General features: G+C 42.7%; 2 protein-coding genes across 4 annotated transcripts in view; both read right to left on the bottom strand.

The window, feature by feature from the left end:
• Window positions 1-13,542: 13,542 nt before the first annotated feature.
• Window positions 13,543-15,937, bottom strand: TTC32 (tetratricopeptide repeat domain 32; the record flags this gene model as incomplete). The annotated part of the gene is made up of 3 exons (XM_080342143.1): window positions 13,543-14,610; window positions 15,536-15,696; window positions 15,822-15,937. 3 exons carry the CDS (start codon window positions 15,935-15,937, stop codon window positions 14,483-14,485), a joined length of 405 nt encoding a protein of 134 aa, XP_080198269.1. The 3' UTR covers window positions 13,543-14,482.
• A 1,973-nt stretch (window positions 15,938-17,910) lies between these two features.
• The window catches only part of WDR35 (WD repeat domain 35), a 44,535-nt gene continuing 38,518 nt past the window's right edge, over window positions 17,911-23,927 (bottom strand). For 2 of the 3 annotated variants that reach the window (XM_080342248.1, XM_080342246.1), the window contains 5 exons: window positions 22,580-22,744; window positions 21,441-21,581; window positions 20,466-20,622; window positions 19,686-19,926; window positions 17,911-18,626 (listed from right to left, as the gene is read on the bottom strand). In XM_080342248.1, coding sequence (XP_080198374.1) covers window positions 18,479-18,626; window positions 19,686-19,926; window positions 20,466-20,622; window positions 21,441-21,581; window positions 22,580-22,744 — 852 coding nt within the window. In that variant the 3' untranslated portion in view covers window positions 17,911-18,478. The remainder of the gene's footprint in view (window positions 18,627-19,685; window positions 19,927-20,465; window positions 20,623-21,440; window positions 21,582-22,579; window positions 22,745-23,927) is intronic. The other variant, XM_080342247.1, reaches the window with a different exon arrangement.

Raw genomic sequence — 23,927 nt, 5'->3', positions numbered from 1 at the left:
GCTGTGTTATACGTTGCTCCATTTGACCTCTGCCACACACCTACATTGACCATCGTGTACTCAACTCCCAATTTCAATTTGCTAGAAAAGTCAAGATTCAAGGCATCATAAAAACAAACAAACAAACAAACCAACAAACCAACAAACCACACTTTAGCTTTAGTGGATGTACCTTTTATTATATCACTTGTCATTCTAGGTATAAATGAAAATTATAAGTTGCTGATAAGAACATAAACATTTCTTCCACACTGACATCCAGATTTTTTCAGTAAGCACTGGGACCCTGGCATAAAGATGTTGTGAAGTGTCGCACTGGGGAGAAGAACCATCTAAGGACAGCGTTCATTGGTGACATTTTCTCTCCAAAACTACCTGCATTCATTATCTTGGGAGCATACTGAAATAATTGTGCCAACCAGTGGTGCAGTAATGTTATTTAAATAATATTTTCCAATGCATTAAGACATGTAACATCTTTGGAGCTGTCTGAATAATTGATAAACAAAGAAAAGGGAGCCTCTTAACATACATGATGATGTCTTTTCTGTATTTTATGTGGCTGAACTAGATTCTAGATTTCTTTATAGGAAAGTCATTGCACATCATAGTGCACCTCTTGAAAGTTGCTGAACCCACTTTCTATAAAGTTGTATGTATTTGTTGTTAATCTCCTCCAGCTTGAAGCAATTCTCATGTACTCAGAGTATTTCAGATCTGACTAGAACACAAACACTCATTAATCAGAGCCATTAAAGCGATGGCTCTTGGCTAAGTTTCCTGGAACTTGCCTGGGAGGCCACCCCAGCCATCTTCGTTACTTGATCCACATCAGCAGTAATTTGATGTTCTCTCCCTACAGATACTCTGCCAGAGGAAAGGCTATTTAACATTGCATTTGGACGCTTTCTTCCCGATGTCTCTCTGGTGGCAATCGCAATAGGAAATGTGCCATTTACCCTGAGAGAAGCACAGCACCATGGGTTTAGGATTTATGAAATTCCCATTTTTAATAGAATGAAAGAGTTTATCCTGGAAGTCTCTTTTGATGATCCATATGTCCTAAAGGAGGTAAGATAGAGCAGATCATTCCAGCAGCTGAGTGGAGGAGGTAGGGCAGTCCCTTTTCAGAACACAGTCTGGTTTTTATTAACCAACAACTATTCCTTGATCATGAAGGTGTCAATGAGTCTGAGCTCAACTGAATTAAGATTAGAGGCTTGTATGTGCCCACCTTGCCCTCACAAGGTCTCTCGAGACAAGCAGCACCAAATGTGATTATTTGGTATGAGATATCACTTCCTTTAGTGTCCGTCAGCACGGTTAATGTCCGAGCACATTCCTAGCAGTAAGAAGTTTGTCAAATCTCTGTTAAGTGCTGCACCTCGAAACAGGAGTGTGTTGGAAAAATAGATCACTTATTGCAATCCTGCAAACACCAGTTAATTCCTGAGCCCACTGTTCATGCAGGGCCATTTGACCACCGGCACAGGCCATGCACCATGCAAGCACGTACAGGCAGGCTCAGGTCATTCTAAATGCAATTTTGTTAAGCTTCATTCCATTTCTAATCTAAATATTTGTAAAAAAAGTATAAACTCACACAGGGAATTCAGCCTCTCATTTTAGTGGGAGGATGCATAACTGCAAGTCCTCTACCACCAAGCTGCGATGCTATTTTCTCTTACAAGGAACAATATTGTGAACACACAGGATCAGAACTTGTGCAAATAGTTTTCAGGCTGCAGTCAAACCACAGTTAAATTGCATTAAGGATCAAAGCAAGCCAAAAATTTACAGAAGTATTTCTTTCAGGTTGAACAGCAGGTTTTGCTTTGGGGGAACTTTTAGTGAAGTAAATGATGATATTGAGAGGGATCTCACATAGCATCTCCTCATGCCTTCTGTCTTACTGATTACTCACTTTCCTGGGTTCAGCCCATACTGTGAGTAAAGAAGAATAAGAATTTGGACCCAGATCTCCTTCTATGAGCTGTTTCACCAGTGGGCTACAGAGAAAACACCATTGTATTCACTTCTGCCTCCATTTTCTGAACAGGCACGACACTCTCCATAACTCATGTTTGGCCGAAAGAGCTGTTGAATCCAGTCCAGATTTCTGAATAATTTTAGGCCAACTGAAGCAATGTTTTTGAAGACTGAGCTATTTGTAGGGGAGAGGAGGGTGTTGGAATAATTACTTAGTGCTGCTCAGGATATACATTCCTGTCTGTGCTGGAAGCCATTGCTACTGCAGCCTTACATTTCTGTCTTTTTCAGTATGTGAATAGAAACGAAACAAAACACACCCTCCTTGTCAACTACACTTTAAGTGTGGGTCCGGAGATGACACTCTGGTATCATTCTGCAGAGGTGGAGTGTGTGATTGCTGATATCGGTAAGCTTTCCTTTGATATTAACTGGTTTGCATCAACAGCATGGATCAGATTTTCATTGAATTCAGTGAGAATGGCTTTAGGCTGAGGATGAGAGCTTTTGGGAAAACCCCACCCTTCAATAGCTCATTATTGGTAACATAGCCAACTTGCTGCTTTTCTGATGGCAGCTCTTCTGCATACTGGCAAGACAGTCTGCACCCGAGACACTGAGAGCAATAAAAATGAGTGTGTAAAAGAAGTTGGCTTGCGTACTCAGCGAACAAGATGCCTCATAACCAGAACATACATCTACTGGCAAAACTTTCAGACATTGCTACGAGTTTCAGTTTGTCCTCAAATGCAATTCTGCCTCTGCGTCCAGGGTAGAACTTAACTGACTCAAATAAATTGCTGTGAACTCCAAAAACAGCATTTCTGTAAGGAAACAATGATCCACTGAGAGCTGTGCTTAGCAAGTTATTGAAACAGTCAGGAGGTCTGATTGGTATTTTCTCAGACTTCTTAGATTTTGGATGCCACAAAGGTGACAGGGTCTCTTCACTGTCTTTATGTTTGAAATAGTTCTGGGTTCAGCCCAAAAAGGGCTGACCAAAAAACCATATTTACATACCTAGCTCAGCTTGCCATACTGAAACAAGTAGTAGTCCTGAAAGCAAGCTGGCAGGGCACTGTTAAAGCATGAGGATTCTCGATCCCACCAGTTGTGAGCTGCTACATCCACGAGACATCCAAAGCCCTGTAGACGATGCCAATTCACACTTAAGAGTGCTGCTGCAGTGCCAGTGCAAAATTTACTCCTCATGGAAATCCCTGCCTGGGCCAAACATCATCACCCTTCTTCACTGCTGACTTCATCCCACCTTCTTCACACAGAACTACCAGAAGCAGTTGGTTACTGTGATGAAGAAAACATGTATCTGGCCATCCCTACTTTTGGCTTGCACCAGTATTGGAACCTGTATCTTGGTAACAAGCTCCTGAACCGACTCATTGTGCTTACCAATGGGTATCTTGCAGCTACCAATTCTACACACCTCATCTTGCAAATACCACTGTTTGCCACAGGAGTTATCTATGAGGTACATGAACCGTATAGCAATGCTTTCTTTAAAGCACGTAGGACTGTTTGCTCATGCATCCACAGTCCTAAAGGCACAGTTTGTAGTGCTGCAGTATTAAATGTACTGGAAAGCCTCCAGAGGGAAGGACTCTAAGCCAGTGCAAGTAAGACGAGAGGTATCGGACATGGACCCTTCTGGTAATGCCATGTATTATGTAATCTGCAGTGCTAAGTTGCCTCTAAAAGATATGCACCAAGTCTTCAAAAACAAACTCCTCAGTATTTTTAGTAAGATGAGGCAAAATGTCCCAGCTGCACTGAGCCAGAAACAATATTTCAATATAGCTTTTATGAAAGAAGCTCTTTCAAAGGAACATTTTGTAGAAATGTTAAGACATGGCAGGGGAAAATTGATGCTGTAATAAACATCTGAACTATTCTACAATAATCAGCCAAAATTTAACTCTGCGACAGTGACCAATTAATTTATACCAGAAAACATCTGCCCCCATGTTGCAACAGGCTGGAGTCTTCACACTTACTTAATTCTTGTGACTTGTTAGTATTCAAGTGTCACAAGTTAAAGAGCAGAACTTTGTGCATATTGATCACATGCCTTAACAGGAGACCTCTTCCATCAACTCCTTCACAGGACGTGTCCTTTCAGAAAATTAAAGCAAGGTTTGATGTTGCCCTGAGGAAAGTGAGAACAATGGAGACCTTACAGATGTTCTCTGTTAGCTGCAATTTTAATTCTTCAGCATTTATAAGTAAGTTATACAAGTGATCAATCAATAAAAAGATCCGTGATTCTTTCCTTGAATTTATAACCAACTCTGTGATTTCCTCAGTATGCCACCCAGATGGTACTATATCGGTATCTGCCCAAATGAAGACAGTTCCTGCCATTGATATGAGTAAAATCAAACTGAGGGATAGCTCTTGCAAGCCTAGAGAGTATAATGAAGGACATGCCTTCTTCAAGTTCCATGTCACTACCTGTGGCACTTCAGCAAGGGTGAGCCCATGGCTGGAGCAGATACTTCTGCTCAAAGTCTCTCTCTTTCTCCTGCATTTTCTTTTTTGTTCCCCTACCCCAGCTCCTGAGAACATTCAATCTTTAATGAGCTTCCCATATGCACAGTTTGAAGGTGATTACATTGTTTATGAAAATGAAATCTCGTATGAAAAAGAGACTCTTCCAGGACAGAGCGTACCTACAATCACAAGAGATCCAGACTACAGGTAGGAGCTACTGCTCACTGACACCGGTGCAGCTGCTGGAAAGTGTAAGTGAACACAAAAAGTTATCGTTTCTTCTATTACAGATTAACAGTCTTGTGCTACTATCGAGCAAAAGAGACGCTAGTGCTGGGTGCTTTCACTAGTGATCCATCCACATCACCCCCCTTTGGCTCGGGTACAATGGTAGCAAGATCAAACACTGCGGGTAGGCAATTCTCTTCATCCATTTTTAAACTTCTGTGAATCTTTCAGCTGTGAGCTCTCTCGCTAAGACATGACCTGCTTCCTGCTAGAGAACCTCACTAACATTTCCTTTTCTGCAGCATACAGAAGGACAAGACAAGCTCTGAATGTCGTTTCCAGAGTGTCCAAAGGTAAGCCTCCTTCTAAGAAAACCAGAACTTTTTCAAATATGTTTTTGATTTAAATAAAATTAAACAACAACAAATTCTGCTGACATTTTCTTGAGATGACTCTTTTGTGGAGTTCTACGAGCCAAATGTGGCAATACTCAAGCGACCTGTGGAGCCTGTGTTTCTCGAGGTGGAACTGAAGGACGAGAGCCCTGACGCAGAGTTATACCTGGAAAACTGCTGGGTAACCGGCTCTCCGGACTTCAACAACACCCCGAGATGGAACATCACTGTGGATAGGCAAGTAGTTATTGAACAACCAATGCATTCAACAGCAAAGCCCTGATTTCTCCTAGAGCTGCTGATCTGTTTTCTCAAATAGGTGTGAGATAAAAGGCAGCGTGTACGTTGCAGAGGTCTGTCCGGTAGCTGTTGGACCTAGGGTGAGACATCCTTCTCATTTTAAAAGGCTGGCAGTAAGGACCCTGGCACAGCAACTGGAACAGGTAAGATTAAGTCAAAGGCTCACCTCCCACTCATGGACCCCATCCTCTGAACTTCTTAAAACCATTAAAAAAATAGCCAATTTAAACACCTTGCAGCCTTAGGACCTAGTCAGCATTCAACCCAAGCAGCCTGATTGGTGTGGAGCTTTAACTTAGTTCTCTTGTCAAATCTGCTCTGCAACACAGTTTTGAGATTGGACTAACTGGAGTAAATAAAAGAGCTTGGTATGTAAATATGACTTTTATATGGTGTTTCAAACTTTTCACTTCAACTCCAAATATCTAGAACAAAAAAGCCAGCTTATATGCCATAACATCCCCATAATGTTCAGCTCTGTTGTCCACCATCTGTCCCAGCCAGTCAGCCATTTCCTCAGATGCCAGACCAATGGGCAGAGAAGAAGATGTATGTGGGTTTGGCCTTATACTGTTGAGGTTCTGTCCTCCTTTGACAAGTCTAAAAACAGCAAAGAGAACCCAGGATGGTGACCTGAGCTTTGCTCCTTCTGCAGCCAGTTGAGTGGACTCTAGCACATGGAATCATAGAATGTCCCGAGCTGGAAGGGACCCACAAGGGTCATCAAGTCCAGCTCCTGTCCCTGCATATGACAACCCCAAAATTTACACAATGGGTCTGAGGGCATTGTCCAAATGCTTCCATGTGCTGATATGAGCCATGGCGGTACCCCTGCCTGGGCAGCTTAAGTAACCATGTAATTTTTTACTTGGCCTTTCATAAGCAGTTCAACTCATGAACTTGCTATTATAGAAGCGAACATGATGCAATTCTGGCTTGTGCTGCTTCCGAAGTGGGCAGCTGCATCTAGCACTAGATTGAGTTTCTGTCTGGCTTTGATACACAGCCTCACTGCAGCTTGTGAGGTTTTAACTTCTCCCGTCTCAGCCTCCTCAGTTACCATACTGCCCGAGGGCTTCTTTGACACCAAATTTGAAATTCAAAGCAGGTTCAGCTAGAAGGTGCCGCACGCAAGTGTCCAGACAAGCCTAACTCTAATCATCTCTAACTTCTGCAGAAGGTGGACAAAAGACAAAACAATGCTCTGCAAAGAGCGATTTGATGTGGAACAAGTGGTATTTTTTCTTCTTCTCAGATGTACGTGCACTGCTTGGTGTCTGTTTGCTCTCCTACCAGCATACTACCTGCCAGCCTCTGCAGAGGACACTGCAGCTCAAGCAAGGAGAGGAAGGGTAGGTGTTCAGTACAGTAGCCCTGACCTGGTGTTTTTAAGAGAGTTAGAACCTCTGGTTTTAGCACCTGAAATGCCTTGAACATGGATTGTGTAAAATTACCTTTAGCTCATACTTTAATACATTGGCGCTTAACATGAAGCATCTATATTTTCTTGAAAAACTAAACAAATACACACTGTGTGTCATTCTCAGCCTTTCCAGGTCACCGTGCAGCCAATCTCCAGGGCTATGTACTTGCTGGACCAGTCTGGATTGTTGATCCAGAACTAAGATGATGCAGGTAAACTGAATTTGGTAAGAACGCCAGGCCCTGTGTGCTCACCTAGAGAGGCCACCATGCTTTGTGGCACAAGTGATGCATGGCCTGTCCTTCAAGACCTTAGAACAGTAAGTTCTGGGACAAGAACTAGGGAACAGGCACTGTTTGCAGTTTCTTGCTCAAAGTTTGAGCCTGTAACAGAGGGAAGAAGGAGAGCTACCCGCCAAGCCAAACACAAGTGGCATGGCTCTGGAGAAGATGCCAGCAGTAGAGCAGGGCATGTTGGAGCTGAGCTGTAGCAGGCACTTTTGGAACCAGATGTTATTTCAACAGGTTTTCAACTGGACTGTCCCCAGCAGTCCTCACCATTCAGCTGAAAGAAAATAGATCCAAAATTTTAAAAAATAAACAATAAGGTATAAATCACCACCATGTGCCAAATTCTTTTGAAAGGTCTAAACCCCTCAAATTGTTCAGGTTTACGCTATGGCTTTTTCTGCCTTTGGTCTCCAGCCTTGCTCCTCACTGCGCTGTGTGTCTCCAACAGCACCTGAAGGTTCTGCTGTACTGGACGGTTCCTAAATGGTGCAACTGGACACAGGAGCTACCTCTTCCAGTGACCACCAGAACAATCCTGCTTGAAACGAAAAGACCAGACTGTGGGACTCAGGACAGCACTACAGCACTGGAAAGTGCCAGGGTCTGCTAACAGGATTAGTAAATGTTGTAACCTGTTGCCTCTCTGAAGCAGCTACAAAAGAAAACTTATCAGAAAACAACCCGATGCTGCAAAATAACATTTCTTGTTTCTTCCAGCTGTTGAAATACGGACTTGCAGATCACTAAAATTATTCCAACTCTGATCACGGCTGCTTGTTGTAATATTTCATAAAGTGACTGCCAATCCTCCCATGTGAAAGTAAAAGTGCAAATCTGAAAAGTCAAATAAAAATACATAAAAAGTAATGTAAGTGCAGAACATCTCCGTGCTAATGGGCAACAGCAACCATCTGGTACCCCACCACTGGCTTCAAAGAGCCAAGCAATCTACTACTTAAGGACTCTTCCACATGCAACACAACAGCAGACTCTTTTTTTCTCACTAATTCAGGATTTTGTCTTTAACACTACATATTGACCTAAACTTCTTGGAAACCTGTTAGTTCCCCACTTTCTTTTCACCTGTCCAAGTATGGAAGAGGCTAATCCACAAAATGGGAGAATATAGATCAGTAAAACAGACAATTCCCCTGGTATCTTGTTTCCTGTGCCCACGGAAAACACTTTTTAAAGAGAATAGAAACCAGAAGGTTTATTTTCTAGAAATCAAGGACAAACCAGACACATGACCACTTGTAATGGCTCCCAGGATGTGCTCACGCTGTAACTGAAGGTGTGCCTGCAGCGTCAGCAGCTGCTCAACAGAGGTGAGGAGGGGGCAGTTGCACGGATGCCACTGTAAGGTGATAACAACCACATGTGAGCATCTTTCTTATGAGGAGACACTGAGAGAGCTGGGTCTGTTCAGCCTGGAGAGGAGAATCTGAAAGGGGATCTCATCAATGTTTATAAATATCTCAAGGTGGGTGTCAAGAGGATGGACCAGACTCCTTTCAGTGGTGCCCAATGACAGGATGAGGGCCAAGGGGCACAGACTGAAGCACAGGAGGTTCCATCTGAATATGAGGAGAAACTTCTTTCCTTTGAGGTGCCAGAGCCCTGGAACAGGCTGCCCAGAGAGGTTGTGGAGTCTCCTTCTCTGGAGACATTCAAACCCACCTGGACACATTCCTGTGTGATCTGCTCTGGTGAACCTGCTTTAGCAGGTGGGTTGGACTGGATGATCTCCAGAGGTCCCTTCCAACCCCAACCATGCTGTGACGCTATGTGCTGTCTCTGGCGGGTTTGCACAGCTCGCACAGCCCGTGTCCTCCCAGGTCGGCTGGGTGACACACACTGATCAGTGAGTGTACATGGCACGCTTCCCAAAAGCTGCAGTCATGCCTGTGGTGATTGCTGAATGAATGTAGCCTTAAAGCTGTATCTACTGAAGAACTAAGTTTTGTAAAAAGCTATCCGGAGGGTACTGGGATGCGGAGCTCCCCCCAGCAGCAGCCTGGGAGGTGCCTCTGTCTCTGCTGTACGAGCAGTGCACTCTGCTGACCGCGGCCAACACTGCAGAGCCAGTGCAGCGCACTGCTCCTGCACGTCCTCCGAGAGACCACATTCCCTGCTTTTAATGTTAACAGATTCACCAGTTTAGGTTAACTTCCTGTTAAAAAAGCAGTCCTTTTGGCATTTCTAATCCGAGACGAAGGTTAAATCACGATGACTTAATGCTAGCCTTTCTTTTGCCAGTGCTCACGGGACGCTGTCCCATTCCACAGAGATGAGCAGCAGGCCTGATGCTGTATCACTAAGGTTTGCTGCCTCTGCAGTCTTGCAGGGCAGATTCAAGTAAACTCCTCTACAGCAAGTGGGATATCCCAGGTTTTTCCCTTTCACCCTAGGAAGCCAGGAATGAGTCCACCAGTGTTCCATACCTGTTCCATACCCAGCAGATGGGGAGACCTTTCTCTCCTCAAGTGCTTTGGGAGGGAAAGGTAGGAAATGAGACATAACTGCATTCCCACTTCCACAGGTATTTCAGTTTCACACATTCTCATAGATAAGCCAGAAAAATTTCACATTGTTTCTTTCCTCCTCCTATCTTGGTTCCTGCTCATGGCAAATGATGTTTTTTCACACAAATCTGTTAGGGTTAAGCATTCATCGTTTAGCCCTGAGCATGTCTTTCCCAAGCCACGCTATTGCATGGGATATTGCTCTACATCTAGGTTCTCCTCAGATCATGCCCTCCTCTCAGGTGCTTCTACACTTAACTCATGTCCTAGATCCCAGTTTTCAGGCCTATGGGCTTAAACTCTTCCTTGGATATAGGCTTTCAGGAACCACTCTGGTCATACTACTGTAGTTGAAAAAGCCTTTGTTGTTCAGCCAACATAGAATAAAGGAAATAGGAAGGTGCAAGAGATGCACAGATCCAGGCACACAGGAGTCCCCAGGCAAGCCTGGAAGGCACTGCGCCTTGGATCAGAGTTTCCCGTAGGAGCAGTGTGAACCTGACTTGTTGTGATGTCTGTGGCAGAGCTGGACCAGCTGCTCCTCGCTGGGAGATGAAAATAACCTTCAGGTGCACTTCACATGCTTACTGTGCAACACAAAGACATAAGTGATGAAAAAGCTGATCACGATGAGCTGTAGGAAGTGATGCTGTGGCTGCATCCAATCTCTGCTCATAGACTAAAGGGATCCCACAAGGAAAGTCTTGGAAGCAGTTAATCTTCAGAGACAGACTGGAGTTCAACCCAAATGACCACAGCATGCTGCCAAGTGGGTCTCCACCTTTACTGGATCTCACAGCAAATGCTTTTTATAAAAAGCAACCAGGCCTTCTGCCATGGACAAAAGTCAAAGGCTGAGGTTGCATCTGTTCTACTGATCCAGCCTCTGTCTCTACTAAAAGGATTAGACAGACCAACAAAAGAAAACAGATTATCTTTCTATTAGTCATCTTCGGTTTTGAACATTGTTCTTGCCTCTTTCTGAACCCGTCCCTTTCTGATAGTGAGGGGAGAGCACAACCTCCAGAGCTGAGCTTGACTGATACAAAGGTGTTCCTTTCCCACAGCTCGTTAATAGTGCACCTTTCACTAGTAATTTACTTTTTACCAAGGTCAGCTACTAAACGCAACAGCATGGAGTGCAGTCCTCCGTTGTAACAGCCAAAGATTTGTCAGGTTTTTAATGCTGACTTACTTCTGTTGTCCGCTCAGAGGGAATGCACATGGAAGGACATATTCTGGCCACTTGACCAGGCAGCCTTTTCCCCTCAATGTGCTGCAGCTTCCCCTTTGGAACGGCTCCCCTCATTCTCCACGCTGCATCTCACACTAAATGTATATGAAACACTTCTCATACTGCTCTGTGCCCTGCTAACCTGGGCTTTTGTCATCTTTTCCTGCCTTTCTGCCAACTCCTCCACCTGTGTCTCGGCAGGACAAATGGTATGTACCATGCAAAAAATATGGGGTGATGACATTACTTCTTGCCTTGTTCTCTGAGCAAGATCTTAGAGATTGTTGTTCTAGATACTGAAGAAAAAAGCACCCTGTTCCGTATTGAAGAAATCAGGTATTTTCCGTAAATTTAGAGGTTAACCACTGGGTCACAGTGTTACTCATTGACAAATTAATCCCAGCTACAGGGAACAAACTAAACAGAGGGGCTGCCAGTGAAGGTTGTGTGAAGGAAAGAGTCAAAGGCTTTCAGAGAGGAGGTTATAGGTAGGAAACCTTGGGAAAGTGGCTGTGAATTATTCACGTCTGGAACATTTCTGGCCAAAGAGACAGTCAATGCCCATCAGCATCAAGCACCTGTTGGACTTGCTGGTACAGGGCCACGACTGACCAGCAAACGCTTGGCGAGGACGATGGCGCGGGCACAGGACGGACCAGACGCTCTGCAGAGGTTTATTGTTTTCGGGCAGAGACGACCCCTAAAGCCCGCGGAAGGTGTGAAGCCACAGTACCACTGCACTGCGAAGCACCCAAAGCACACAGCCCTGCGCCTTTTACAAGCCAAGAGCTTGTCTGAATGGAAACTCTACATAAAGAGAATTTTACTGCTCTCAATTAGACTTTTAATTTTTAAAGGATTATCAATGGGAAACCTTGAAGGACAGGGGGAGCTACTAAACACATCCTCCTTTTCAAGTTTTGGTTTTTTGTATATCAATAATGGTGGTTTATACCCTTTCAACAGGCCTGAGTGAAAGAACACTACACTGTACTATTTAATAATTTCAGACTGAGAATCCCAATTAGTCTTGTGAGAAAGCCAGAGAACCAAGTGACTCATACATGCACGTGAAAGGGGAAAATGTGTGTGAGAACCTCACTGGCCAAGATTACCTTGACATAATTCCAGTTTATGACAAAATGCACCGTGACAGTTCATCCTTTTACAGGAGAATGAAGGAAATAGTGGAGAATCTGTTATAAAACTGCTCCCAGTCCAGTGAAATATTTCCCTGCCAACAATGGATGCATTATAACTAATTGAGCAACATTCACAGAACAATGTAAGCTCGTAAGAAGGGATACTATTACCAGTATTTTTTTTCCAAAATATTTATTTGCTGTTAATAATTTGATTTTTATCTGCATCTTGTAATTTAATGTGTCCTGTGCAGAACCACAGCTGCGATCTCTCCTCTCAAAGTAAAATTTCACAGGTCATATTTAACTGCTTAGACCACCTTTTTAATTTTCTTGGCATGGTAAGTCGGCAGCAGGTGTAGTTCTAGCGCACCTTCTCACCATCAACCAAGAGTTGCCATTTCTCAGTTTTTGAGACTGAGGTGGCATGAAACACGCCAAGTCCTTAAATTATCAGTGTTGTTTTGGAGACTGACCACTAGGATATAAAAACGGAAACAAAGCATGTGCTTAATATATCCAGAGAATCCAAAATTACACTTTTGATTAAAAAAGCGGCCACTGTTATAATATCACAGCCTGCTTTCCAAACTGTACGTTGTTACATTCTGCTGTCACTAATCATATTTATGTAATCTAGAATATTGTGTCCAGTTCTGGGCCCCTCAGTTCAGGAAGGACAGGGAACTGCTGGAGAGGGTCCAGCGCAGGGCAACAAAGATGATTAAGGGAGTGGAGCATCTCCCTTATGAGGAAAGGCTGAGGGAGCTGGGTCTCTTTAGTTTGGAGAAGAGGAGACTGAGGGGTGACCTTATTAATGTTTATAAATATATACAGGGTGAGTGCCACGAGGATGGAGCCAGGCTCTTCTCGTTGGCAAACAATGACAGAACAAGGGGTAATGAGATCAAGCTGGAACACAAGAGGTTCCACTTAAATTTGAGAAAAAACTTCTTCTCAGTGAGGGTGACAGACACTGGAACAGGCTGCCCAGGGGGGTTGTGGAGTCTCCTTCTCTGGAGACATTCAAAACCCGCCTGGATATTTTCCTGTGCGACCTCACCCAGGCGTTCCTGCTCCAGCAGGGGGATTGGACTAGATGATCTTTTGAGGTCCCTTCCAATCCCAAACATACTGTGATACTGTGATACTGTGAACTTCAAAATTGCTGCTGTCAAGTGCCATGGATCACGAGGTAAACGCAGCATTTTCTCAGCCCCGTGCTCCAGGTTTGCTCACTGTGGTTTCTGCAGTTTCAGCCCAAAGTGGGCAGCACGGGATGTGTTCAGAGGCTCATGTCTGTTCTTGTGACTCACCTCAAAGGGTTCCACCATCATGACCAGGCCCTGCCCCTGCGCAGGCTCCGGGACCATCCACAAAGAAACTCACTGTAAGAAGCAGAACTGTCATTAGCATAATTTATTTTTGAAAAATAATCCTAACACTCCTGTGGACAACCAGAGTATTTCCTTTATTAGAACTTGTACTGCTCTGAACATTCATGGGTGTTTCTTATTGATGATTTATAGATTTCAGCAATGATGCCTCCTATCACGTGAGAAATGAAGCTGCCTGAGTTCAATCAGATCGATTTCATGTTGCATTTTTCAAGCAATTGACCTTTTCAGTAAAAAGGAAAAGTCACAATTTGTAGTGTGATTAATCCAGCTACACTCTCTACTATACAGACAATTACAGACAATGGTGAGATAAAAAGTACATGCTCATTTTTATTAATTCAATTATTAATTAACTTTCACAATGGGATTACAAAAAAATAAGTATACTCTGTTCCTACCTGTTTACATAATGTAAAACTACCTCTAGGAGTGAACGAACATATGGACTGAATTCTTATACCACATTCCTCCTGCAAGGTACAGATGGTGTCACCTAAAAACATCATTTTCTTTGTTTTTTTAATACAGAAACACTCTGAAATCAGTTACCATAGCATCTCAAGGACAACACCTTATAATTAAGAATTGCACTTTCAGCTTGCATCAAATTTACATTTAAATGTGCATAAAAACTATCATTATGAAACCACTGTCCTTCTCACAAGCTCAAATCTCAAGTATTTAAATGTTTTATATAATGACTTTTCTTGCCCAGGAGTTTAAAACAATCTGGGAAAGAGTACAGAAACACAGTTCTAATAAAAGAGCTACAGATTTCATTTGTTGTTAATGAGCTTCCAGTGTCTTTATCAAGTACTTCTGTATAAAATCTGTACAAGTATCTCACAGAGACCTAATATGATGCTTTTCCTGAACACTAACAATATCCAAAAATAGTTGACTTTGCAATCATAATCCATTCTTATTTACCAAACAACAAGGTTTCTCCAGTAGTCATAACAAATGTAAACAATCTTGTGTTTCATCCATCGATAACAAGAATCACATAAGCGTTCAGCAAAACATTTTCACACCACTAGCTGCATTTTCAATAACCTCTCTTTTCTTTTTCTTCTTTATCAAGAATAGCTTGTTTTAGACTCAAAGCAGCATCTTCAAACTGGGGGTTTAACTCTAATACTTTCCTGAAGTCTTTCATGGCCTCATCAAAGCATCCTGTCCCAAAAGAAAAGAAAGGAAGAATGAATTATCTCTCTGTAACTGCTCAAACTCACAGACCGCAAGTGAAGAATGACTCCTAATACTTTCACTAACAAAAACCAGCAGCTGCACTTACTGGACCCACTACATTCGGATTCTCCAGAGGCCCAAGTGGAAGTCAAAGGTCATCAGAGCAAGAACCAGAGTGCCTATTTTTGAGCCTTAAATGGACTTAAGGCTCAATTCAGCTAGATTATTCCAAGAGAAAGAGCCACTAACTAGTAGCCAGGCTGCCTTAAACCCAGACCCCAGACATACTGCTTTCCAGCTGACACTCTGGGTCTGCTCCCTAGTCCCTCAGCTTCTGGGTATTGACTTTGCAATGGCCAAGCTCCAGCAGAAGGAGCAGCAGCGTCACCTTCTTTTGGCACATTAAAGAATCGGGCAGCAAATTCCTCAGAGGTGGCTGACAGCCCACCCTAAGTTGAGGAGGCTGTTGTTATTATGGGTGCACCTGCTTTACCTTAGGTTTAATGGCAGTGTTCAGAATTGGCTAGTTTTACCTCTAATGCAATTTCTTCCTAAGCTGAAACTGCAACTATCTCCGTTTTCCCTTGAACAGTGCCGTTTCAACTGATGCATCTGCAAACTGGGATATCTAATTGCACACACAGGGCTGGATCGCAGTTGAGACACCCTGTGATTACTTGAGAAAAACGTGTCACCGTTGATTTCTGGTGCCACGTCCTCCCCTGCCAGCGCCAGGGAGGTGCCTCCATCTGTAAAACCAGGCGGATCGCCCTGCAGCTTCGGGTGAGCCTTGGGTCAGACCAGCTCCGGGGGAGCTCCCCGGGCCCTGCCCCGGGCAGGCGGCAGGTCAAGGCTCATGCCCGGGTCACCCTGCCCTGGTCACCCGGGGGAACGGCGTTGCGGCCCGTACCCAGCCGGTAGAGCACCAGCCCCCGGTTGTAGTAGGGCACCTCGAAGCCGGGCTGGCACTGGATGGCGGCCGTGTAGTCCTCCATGGCGGCGGCGAACTCCACCCGCAGGTACTTGATGTGCCCGCGGTCGTTGAGGGCCGTGGCGAGGTCGCGGCCGGCGCTGGGCGGGGACAGAGGGAGAGCGGCCGTTACCGGCGGGAGAGCGGCCGTTACCGGCGGGAGAGTGGCCGTTACCGGCGGGAGAGCGGCCGTTACCGCGCTCCCCCCACCCGCCCCGGCACGTACCCCCGCCCCGCGCCGCGGGCGATGACCCGGCTGTACAGCTCCTCCGCCGCCTCCAGCCGCCGCGCCGCCAACTGCGCCTGCGCCGCCGCCAGCAGCTCCGCCGCCTCCCGCTCCATGGCGGCGCCTCCGCCGCGGTGACGTCACGCGGGGCGGGCGCGGCGTTACGTCACGGGCGCGGGCAGAGAGCGCCACTCGGGACCCGCCCCCCGCCAGCGGTCTGCGGGGGGAGCGCGGAATGACGCCGCGGTCACAGCCCGCAGTGACGTCACTGGCACAGCACGGGATGATCCTGTTCCCCCAAAGAACAGCACAGCTTTGTACTACGCTTTTGGTGTTTGTCTCATGCGTCTATTTTCTTGAATTGGTTCCCAATTCAAACCCATTTTTATTAGTCATCTGCATTCAAATAAAATATCAATGCCACTCTTTTCCTAGTGCCAATTAAATGATTTCTTACTTTTGTGACCATTAATGCCTCATATACAAATGGCAAATCCCTGTAGCATTCTTGGATATTTTTTTTCTTATTCCTTATTTTTTCATATTGGGGACACTGTGATTAATCATTGTTAACATTAACTAATGCTAAAAATGATTTTTAAAAGCTGTTAATATAAATCATTTTTCAAAGTGGTCATAGCCATTTCATAATAGCACTGGCCTAAAGAATCAGTCTTTGATAGTCACCAGAAATGTATCATCCCTGTGTCACTCTGGTTCAGATTGTCATCTCTTGCTGTTGCAATCACATTCTCTTCTGCTCTTCCTGCCCGTGATTCAGGCTGTTGTTTATGATAACGTCAAATTCAGCTCCCAAATGAGGTTAAAACCAGCATATAAAAATGATCCTGTTTAGTTTCCATTTCTCTGTGTGCTTCTCGTAGCCTGTAGTCACTGCCACAGAGCCCTAACACATTGATACGAAGGAATAAAAGCTCGAGTCACAGAATCACAGAACAGTTTGGGTCGGAAGGGACCTGTGAAACTCTTTCTGTCTGGCCCCCTGCAATGAGCAGGCACATCTTCAGCCAGATCAGGTTGCTCAGAGCCCCGTCCAGCCTGCTACCAGGACATTAAAAATAAGTAAGTAATACTTACATCCAAATTAATTATTTTTACCTAAGTGTAACAGAGAGGCACCACTTTCCATGAAGGGCAGCACAGAAGAGGCCCCAAACTCTCCTATCAGGAATTAACCCACCACAAGAATATCAAGGACCATGGGGAGAGCTCAGAGCGCACATCGACCTGTAGCACTTCAGCACTTGGGCTCAAATCCACAGAGCTGCAGAACAGTTGGGGTTGGAAGGGACCTCTGGAGATCATCCAGTCCAACCCACCTGCTAAAGCAGGTTCACCAGAGCAGATCACACAGGAATGTGTCCAGGTGGGTTTGAATGTCTCCAGAGAAGGAGACTCCACAACCTCTCAGGGCAGCCTGTTCCAGGGCTCTGGCACCTCAAAGGAAAGAAGTTTCTCCTCATGTTCAGATGGAACCTCCTGTGCTTCAGTCTGTGCCCATTGCCCCTCATCCTGTCATTGGGCACCAGTAAAAAGAGTCTGGTCCATCCTCTTGACACCCACCCTTGAGATATTTATAAACATTGATGAGATCCCCTCTCAGCTTCTCTTCTCCAGGCTGAATAGACCCAGCTTTCTCAGTCTCTCCTCATAAGAAAGATGCTCCGGACCCCTCATCTTCATAGCCCACCGTTGGACTCCCTCCACTAGTTCCTTGTCCTTCTTAAATTGGGAAGCCCAGAACTGGACAGTACTCCAGATGCAGCTTCACCGGAGCAGAGTAGATATCCAGCAATAAAACAGCTCAGTTCTAAGTAAAATGTTCCTTAAACCTTCATGTCTAACAGGGAAGAGAGTTCAGCTCTTCACAGCTGTTCAACAGATGTCAGCTGCTTGCTTCGAGCTACTTAAAAAAAAAACCAAACAAACACCAAAAAAACCTCAGCTCATTACCAGATTCCAGTTTGAAGGTTCATAGAAGTTTCCTGAACTGGTTGAAGACACCAGCAAAGCTCAGGAACGCAGATGCAGACCAGCGGCACCCATTGCTAAGTGTTTGCAAGCCCTTTATTGCTATGGTGGGTTTAAATACACTCGGCAAAAAGAAAACAGATGTAATCCTAAGTTGGTACCATCACTCTATAAAGCAGTAGCAGAAAAATATATACAATACTATTATCACAACTACTGTGGCATTTCAACTCAGGAATTACTTCCTTCAAAAAATTGGGAATTTTGAGAAAACCAAATCATTTCCTGTGGAATTACAAAAAAAAATGGAGCTTGCTCATAGTAAAACAATAAGAAGAACCTACATTCAATTTGCATGGTTTTGAAACAAGGTTCAATTTACTTTTAGAAAAGAATCTTTTTACTTTAAAACTTCATTAAAAAAACATAATAAAAAATTTTAGTCTATTAGCACAGTCATTTCTTCACATAAATGGAACCAGTAAAGGTTTCTCTTGTGGGGCTTTTAGTTTTTTGTTTTGTTTTAAATGCTTCTCCAATGGTGGCACTACCTGTTACAATACAGTACCTGAGTTGTATTTTAAAATGTAGCACATGGGTAACATTTTAGTGAGTATTTTTAGGAGACATAACAGATATGAGGATAAACAGTCTTTTCTCCTCTGCTATGCCGTACTGTGGCACAGAGGACAGAAGTTATAACTGTTTGCTTCTTTGGCTCTCATGCAATGCTTACACACACTGCACATCCAGAACCGATACTCCAGGATAGGCTCTCCCGTTGCAACACACACAGGAAGTTTCCCATCTCCACTATTAAAAACAAAAAAAAAAAGAAAAAAAGAATAAATAAAGCTGAAAGAATGAAAACATGGTTTTAAAATACCAAAGACTTGTTTTGTGGAGATTTGCAAAACAGCATAAATACCTAATTGTGTGCCTACAGCTAGTTACAAAACTTGTGATGCTCCTCTGTAAAATTTTCCTTCTCTATTCACATGTGCACCATGTTTTTATTAGAAGTTATTAAAACATGTAACACCTCACATAATGCACAGCCCCAGAAATGTACAGTCAATAAATCAGGACGAAGAGATCCAAAAGATTAACTGAAAAGAAGCAGTGAAGGCCACATAAAGGTAAGGTCCACCTAGACACATGCACTACTATTCTATTTATTGCTCTGAAGAGTCAACATGAAAGCAACTAGTGAGATTCAGTACATCTGTACAGTAAAATAAAACAAGGCAGGTTAAAATCCTGTTCATTAAAAAGAAAATTGACTCACAATCAGTTTCCATACTGACAAGTTCCATGCTGTTAGCAGGAAACGCATGTCAAAGACACCATTGTGGGTACAGCCACTCCAAGGACTCGCCCCTTAAGTGTGCCCTTCATATTCTAATTCTTTCACCTGATACATTCATCTTCTCACACCACGTAAATTTAGGCAATTCACGAAACACTGAGGACTTACTGGTTAATAATGGTTAAACATTCACTTGTTGACGTTTGCATCACACCACAATGGTGATGCAAACAGCGACATTATGAGTTTAATGACACATGACACGGTATCAAAGGTCCTACAGCTCCTGTGCTCTGTCCACATGCATTTCAAATTAAGATGAAGTTATATCTTTATGCCCAGTTCCTCACATACAGTCAGTGTCTATTCTCCCATATAAAACATTGTGATACCCTTTCTGCAAACTGGCTAACACCTGCATCGTGCTTGCCCAATATTTGGTTTAAGCAGCAAAGCATCTAATTAACTTGATCACTAAAAACCTGCTAAAACTCAAAATACACACAATAGGAGAAAAAAACAAATGCCAGCGTTCCTACAGTATTTTATAAATATAAACGCACCTCTCAAGAAAGTCATCCAGATCAGATTTTTTATTAGGCTTCGGAGAATGTCTCCTGAATATCTCTAGAGCAAGGTCTTCATACTGTTGCCTCTGCTCTGGCCTAAGAGTTTCCAAGGATTCTAGTTTAACAAACGCTTTTGAACAAATATCAAATGCTCTATTTGCACAGGCACAGAGTGCCAAAAGGGAATAGATTTCTTCTGCAGGGATAATGTCTTCATAATCTCGCAGATGAAGAGCTGAGAAATGGAAGAAAAAGTCTGTTCATTGACATGACTGTGAGGCATGTGTGGTTCAATCAACACTTTTAAAAAGTAAATAAAAGTAAGAGGATTTGACTGGGAAATTGAACATTTGAGACACCTTTTTTTTTTAACACGTTAGAAGTATCTGAAATGGACCTTCATTACCCACACTAAGTATAAGGCACTATTGCTTCTCTAACTCTCACAAATATTTTATGAAGCTCTACAGGGAGGTCTGATGTAAATTCAGGCATGTCTTATAATTTAAAGAATTAAACAAACAGTCAAGAGAACATTTAGAAAGACTGTCCAGTTTAACCAGGTGATATTTAGTAAGTTAGATTTGCATTAACTCCAAGAAAATACTTTCCAGGTGTCTTCTGCAGCCATATTCAATTCATTATATGGTTTTGTTTTAAATTCCTTGGATCTAGCAAGAATAGAAAAATGTGCCAACGATAAATGAAATTATGTGCTGTGCAGGTCTGTAAAATCAGAACATTTTCTTTACAGGGTTAGAAATGAAGTCCTACCTGTTTTAAGTGCTGCATCTACAGGACCTTTATACAGCTGTCTTTGTGCAAGTATGAAAAAATGGTAAGCCTCAGCTCCTCGCCAAGCATTGTCTGCAAAGCGATCAGTTAAAGAAAGAACATCTTCTTCTAGCAAACCAGCCAAAGCTGAAGCAGTCTGAAAACAAAGCAGTATCACAAGTAGTTTTTATACAAAACAGATACAGCAGGAAATGAGGATATGTGAAAAGAACTTTTCTACACTTGGGTGATTACACACTGTCTGTGTTAACTAAGGAAAATATAAATACATGGACCTAAAGTGAACATTGTTAGATATTTTATACAGTGTACAGGCAGAACATATGGTGCAGATTTGCAATGATAAATATAATATACATGTGAACAAATATATACTGAGCACATCTGCAGACTGGTTCATAGTTTAGATTAATATTGCATTTCAACACCACATCTCTTAAAAATTTGTTTAAACTATTTCATTTGTACATATGAAGATGAAAGCATAAGCAGAAAAATTCTTCCATTTGCTTCCCCCATATCTGGAGCCATCTCCCTGCTAAGTTATAGCCAACATAGCTTAATCTAATCACAGATCTCTCTTTGGGATTGAGACGTATTCCTAAATGACAAGACATTGAGAGTCTCACGGGAAGAAAAAACCAAACCAAAACAAAACACAACCTGGAGTTTCTTAGTATGACTTTCATTGTTACAGCGAAAACATCAAGAAAAACACATTAACTTTCAGAAGAAAACGATCTATTAATATATAGTATTTAAATGGTTTAAAATAGTACTTTAAATGATATATTTTCATGGAAGGCTTGCTTTAAGGAAAGCATTGTTCTTAGTAGGAAAAAGCATTATTTAAAAAGCATAATAGCCTCATATAAATATAGCTTTATTTATTTGGACTATGTAGCACATATCAGAATTGAGAAAGAGGTGGAGGAGAAGAGAGAGATACTGTACCTCTGAACCTTTACCCTTAGCTTTTCCCCTTTGTGCATTCTGCATTTGTTCATGGCACTGTTCCATAAGTAAGGCTGATAATACATAAAGCTTTTTAACTCGCAAAGGCTTTGTCCTTTTCTTTGCCTCTTCATCTGCAATCTTAAAAAACAAAACCAAGGAATTTAATGTAGATTTTTAAAAAAATATATATTACAAGAATTGCTTCATTCTCTTGGACAAATGCATGCTTGTACAAACCTAGGAAATCATGCCAAAAAACAGTTCTGCATTTGAATGTAATAATTCTGACTGCAAGCAGAACTACAAATGAAAATGTAAAAGTGAAGAATGCATATTATTCTATATTTATTTAACTAACAAGTATATAAGGCCAGATTCTTGGGAAGGATAAATCAGTCAAACCATGTATAGGTCCATTGACTTAATATAAAAATAAACTAAGAAAATAGTGATTTTTAAACACTGAAGTTTAAGAAATATATAGTTTTCAACAATGTCTGGTGGTTTTCCCAGAAGAGTGGCTTTTAAAAGTAACATACATATATATATATATTTACTATAAATATTTGCTGTAAAAATTCCATATCACTCTTACAGACTTTGTAAGCTATGTAGAGAAATCTCCGCAGCCAGATCAAATCTAAGCAAAATCTTTATCTTGAAAGCACCCCACAGCAGTTTCTAACTGAAGGTACCAACTGAATAAATACATTTAACATCTAGTTAATTACATTGCTATTTTTAAAACTAAGAGAGATAAAACTAATCCACGCAATGTATAAAATAATGTGGACATTGCACCCAGGTCAGTCTCTTATACCTCTTTACTTGGCAATGTGTGGCAACAGGACCTTCTCTGAGGTGCAGTTCATCTTGTTCCGAACTGAAAGTCTCTAAATCTGATGGTTTGTGTCCCAAGAGTCTCCTCTGGCTACAGGGGACATCCAGGGTAACTATTTCAGATATAGATACTTCAACTTGGGAGTTGGATTCATCTTTGCAGTGTTCTGTACAATAACATCTGCTTATTGCCTGGACATTGTTAACACTTAACCCCAAGAAAATAAAAATTGCATGGAAATAATGAGATAGACCAAAAACCCAATTATTTGACATAAAAATAAAACCTGTGATACCTTGAACATGAGCTTTGCAGCTTCAAAGAAATAATTTGCTTTACGATAGAGTTCTATAGCATCGAAGATTTTATTCTTTTCCAGTAAATGACTTGCATATCTGGCTAACAAGGATCCAATCTCTTTCATATTGTGATTTTTAGCCAGCTCCACAGCTTTATTCCACTAGAAATGAAAGCAGACAATTATCAACCTCATTTTTTTTCAAGTACATTCTCAGAACAAGCTGGTTATCCATGAATAGTCTGCAACACTTGTGTGCAGTACTTCATAACCATTTAGAACCACACTACTATAAATCTAAAGTAAAAATCAAGAGAATACAAATGCTAACAGCATTGCCAACTGTGTGATACAGCAGGCCTGTGAAACAAATGCTAGATCTCTGTCCAAAACCACATACAAAGCACTTGCTTCTGCTTTGGTAAAAGCTTTGCAAAATCACTTCACTGCTGTTCATAGCTGGACACATGGATTTCAACGCTTCTGACATTACTAAAACCCAGACTCTCAAAAGCATGTCTAAAAGAGGACTTCACAGAATCACAGAACAGACTTCAGTCCATAAAGTTAAGGCACAAACAATAACACTATGCTTGTCCTTCTATACACCTCATTTTGTCTGTGAATTTTCCTGATCTTCATCAGTTTGGCTGTTGTTTTGGCCCCAGATCAAAAGTTTGGCAGGACTGAGAAACTCAGCTGAATCTCATACCCTTCAGATCCAGAAACTAGGAAACCGTTCACATAAAGACTGGCCAGTCCGGCCATGCCCATATGTTCCTCATAGCCACCTTCAGTGTCTCTCTTGTGTTAACACAAATGTTTGCACAGGTAAGTCATACTGGAGAACAGCCCTAGCTACATACAGATCATTTTTCAGATCAGTTCTTTTCCAGCTACACCCTAACACAAGGACAAATACATTTGCATATGTACAAGGAAGGAGGAGGATGTGGAAAATGAGCAGACAGAAACTCTCCAGTCTTCTTCCCATTCCATCCACAGCCTCTGTAGGCTGAGCACATTTAACACACACACACACACAGCAGTAGCACTGCTGCATGTCGCAGATTCACAGAATGGTCAGGGTTGGAAGTGACCTCTGGAGATCATCCAGTCCAACCCACCTGCTAAAGCAGGTTCACCAGAGCAGATCACACAGGAATGTGTCCAGCTGGGTTTCAATGTCTCCAGAGGAGACTCCACAACCTCTCTGGGCAGCCTGTTCCAGGGCTCTGGCACCTCAAAGTAAAAAAGTTTCTCCTCATATTCAGATGGAACCTCCTGTGCTTCAGTCTGTGCCCGTTGCCCCTCATCCTATCAATGGGTACCACTGAAAGGAGTC

This window comes from Nesoenas mayeri, assembly GCF_963082525.1.
Source record: "Nesoenas mayeri genome assembly, chromosome: 3".
NCBI lineage: Eukaryota > Metazoa > Chordata > Aves > Columbiformes > Columbidae > Nesoenas > Nesoenas mayeri.
The sequence above is the reverse complement of the archived record's forward strand: the minus strand, read 5'-3'. Positions and strand labels throughout refer to the sequence as shown.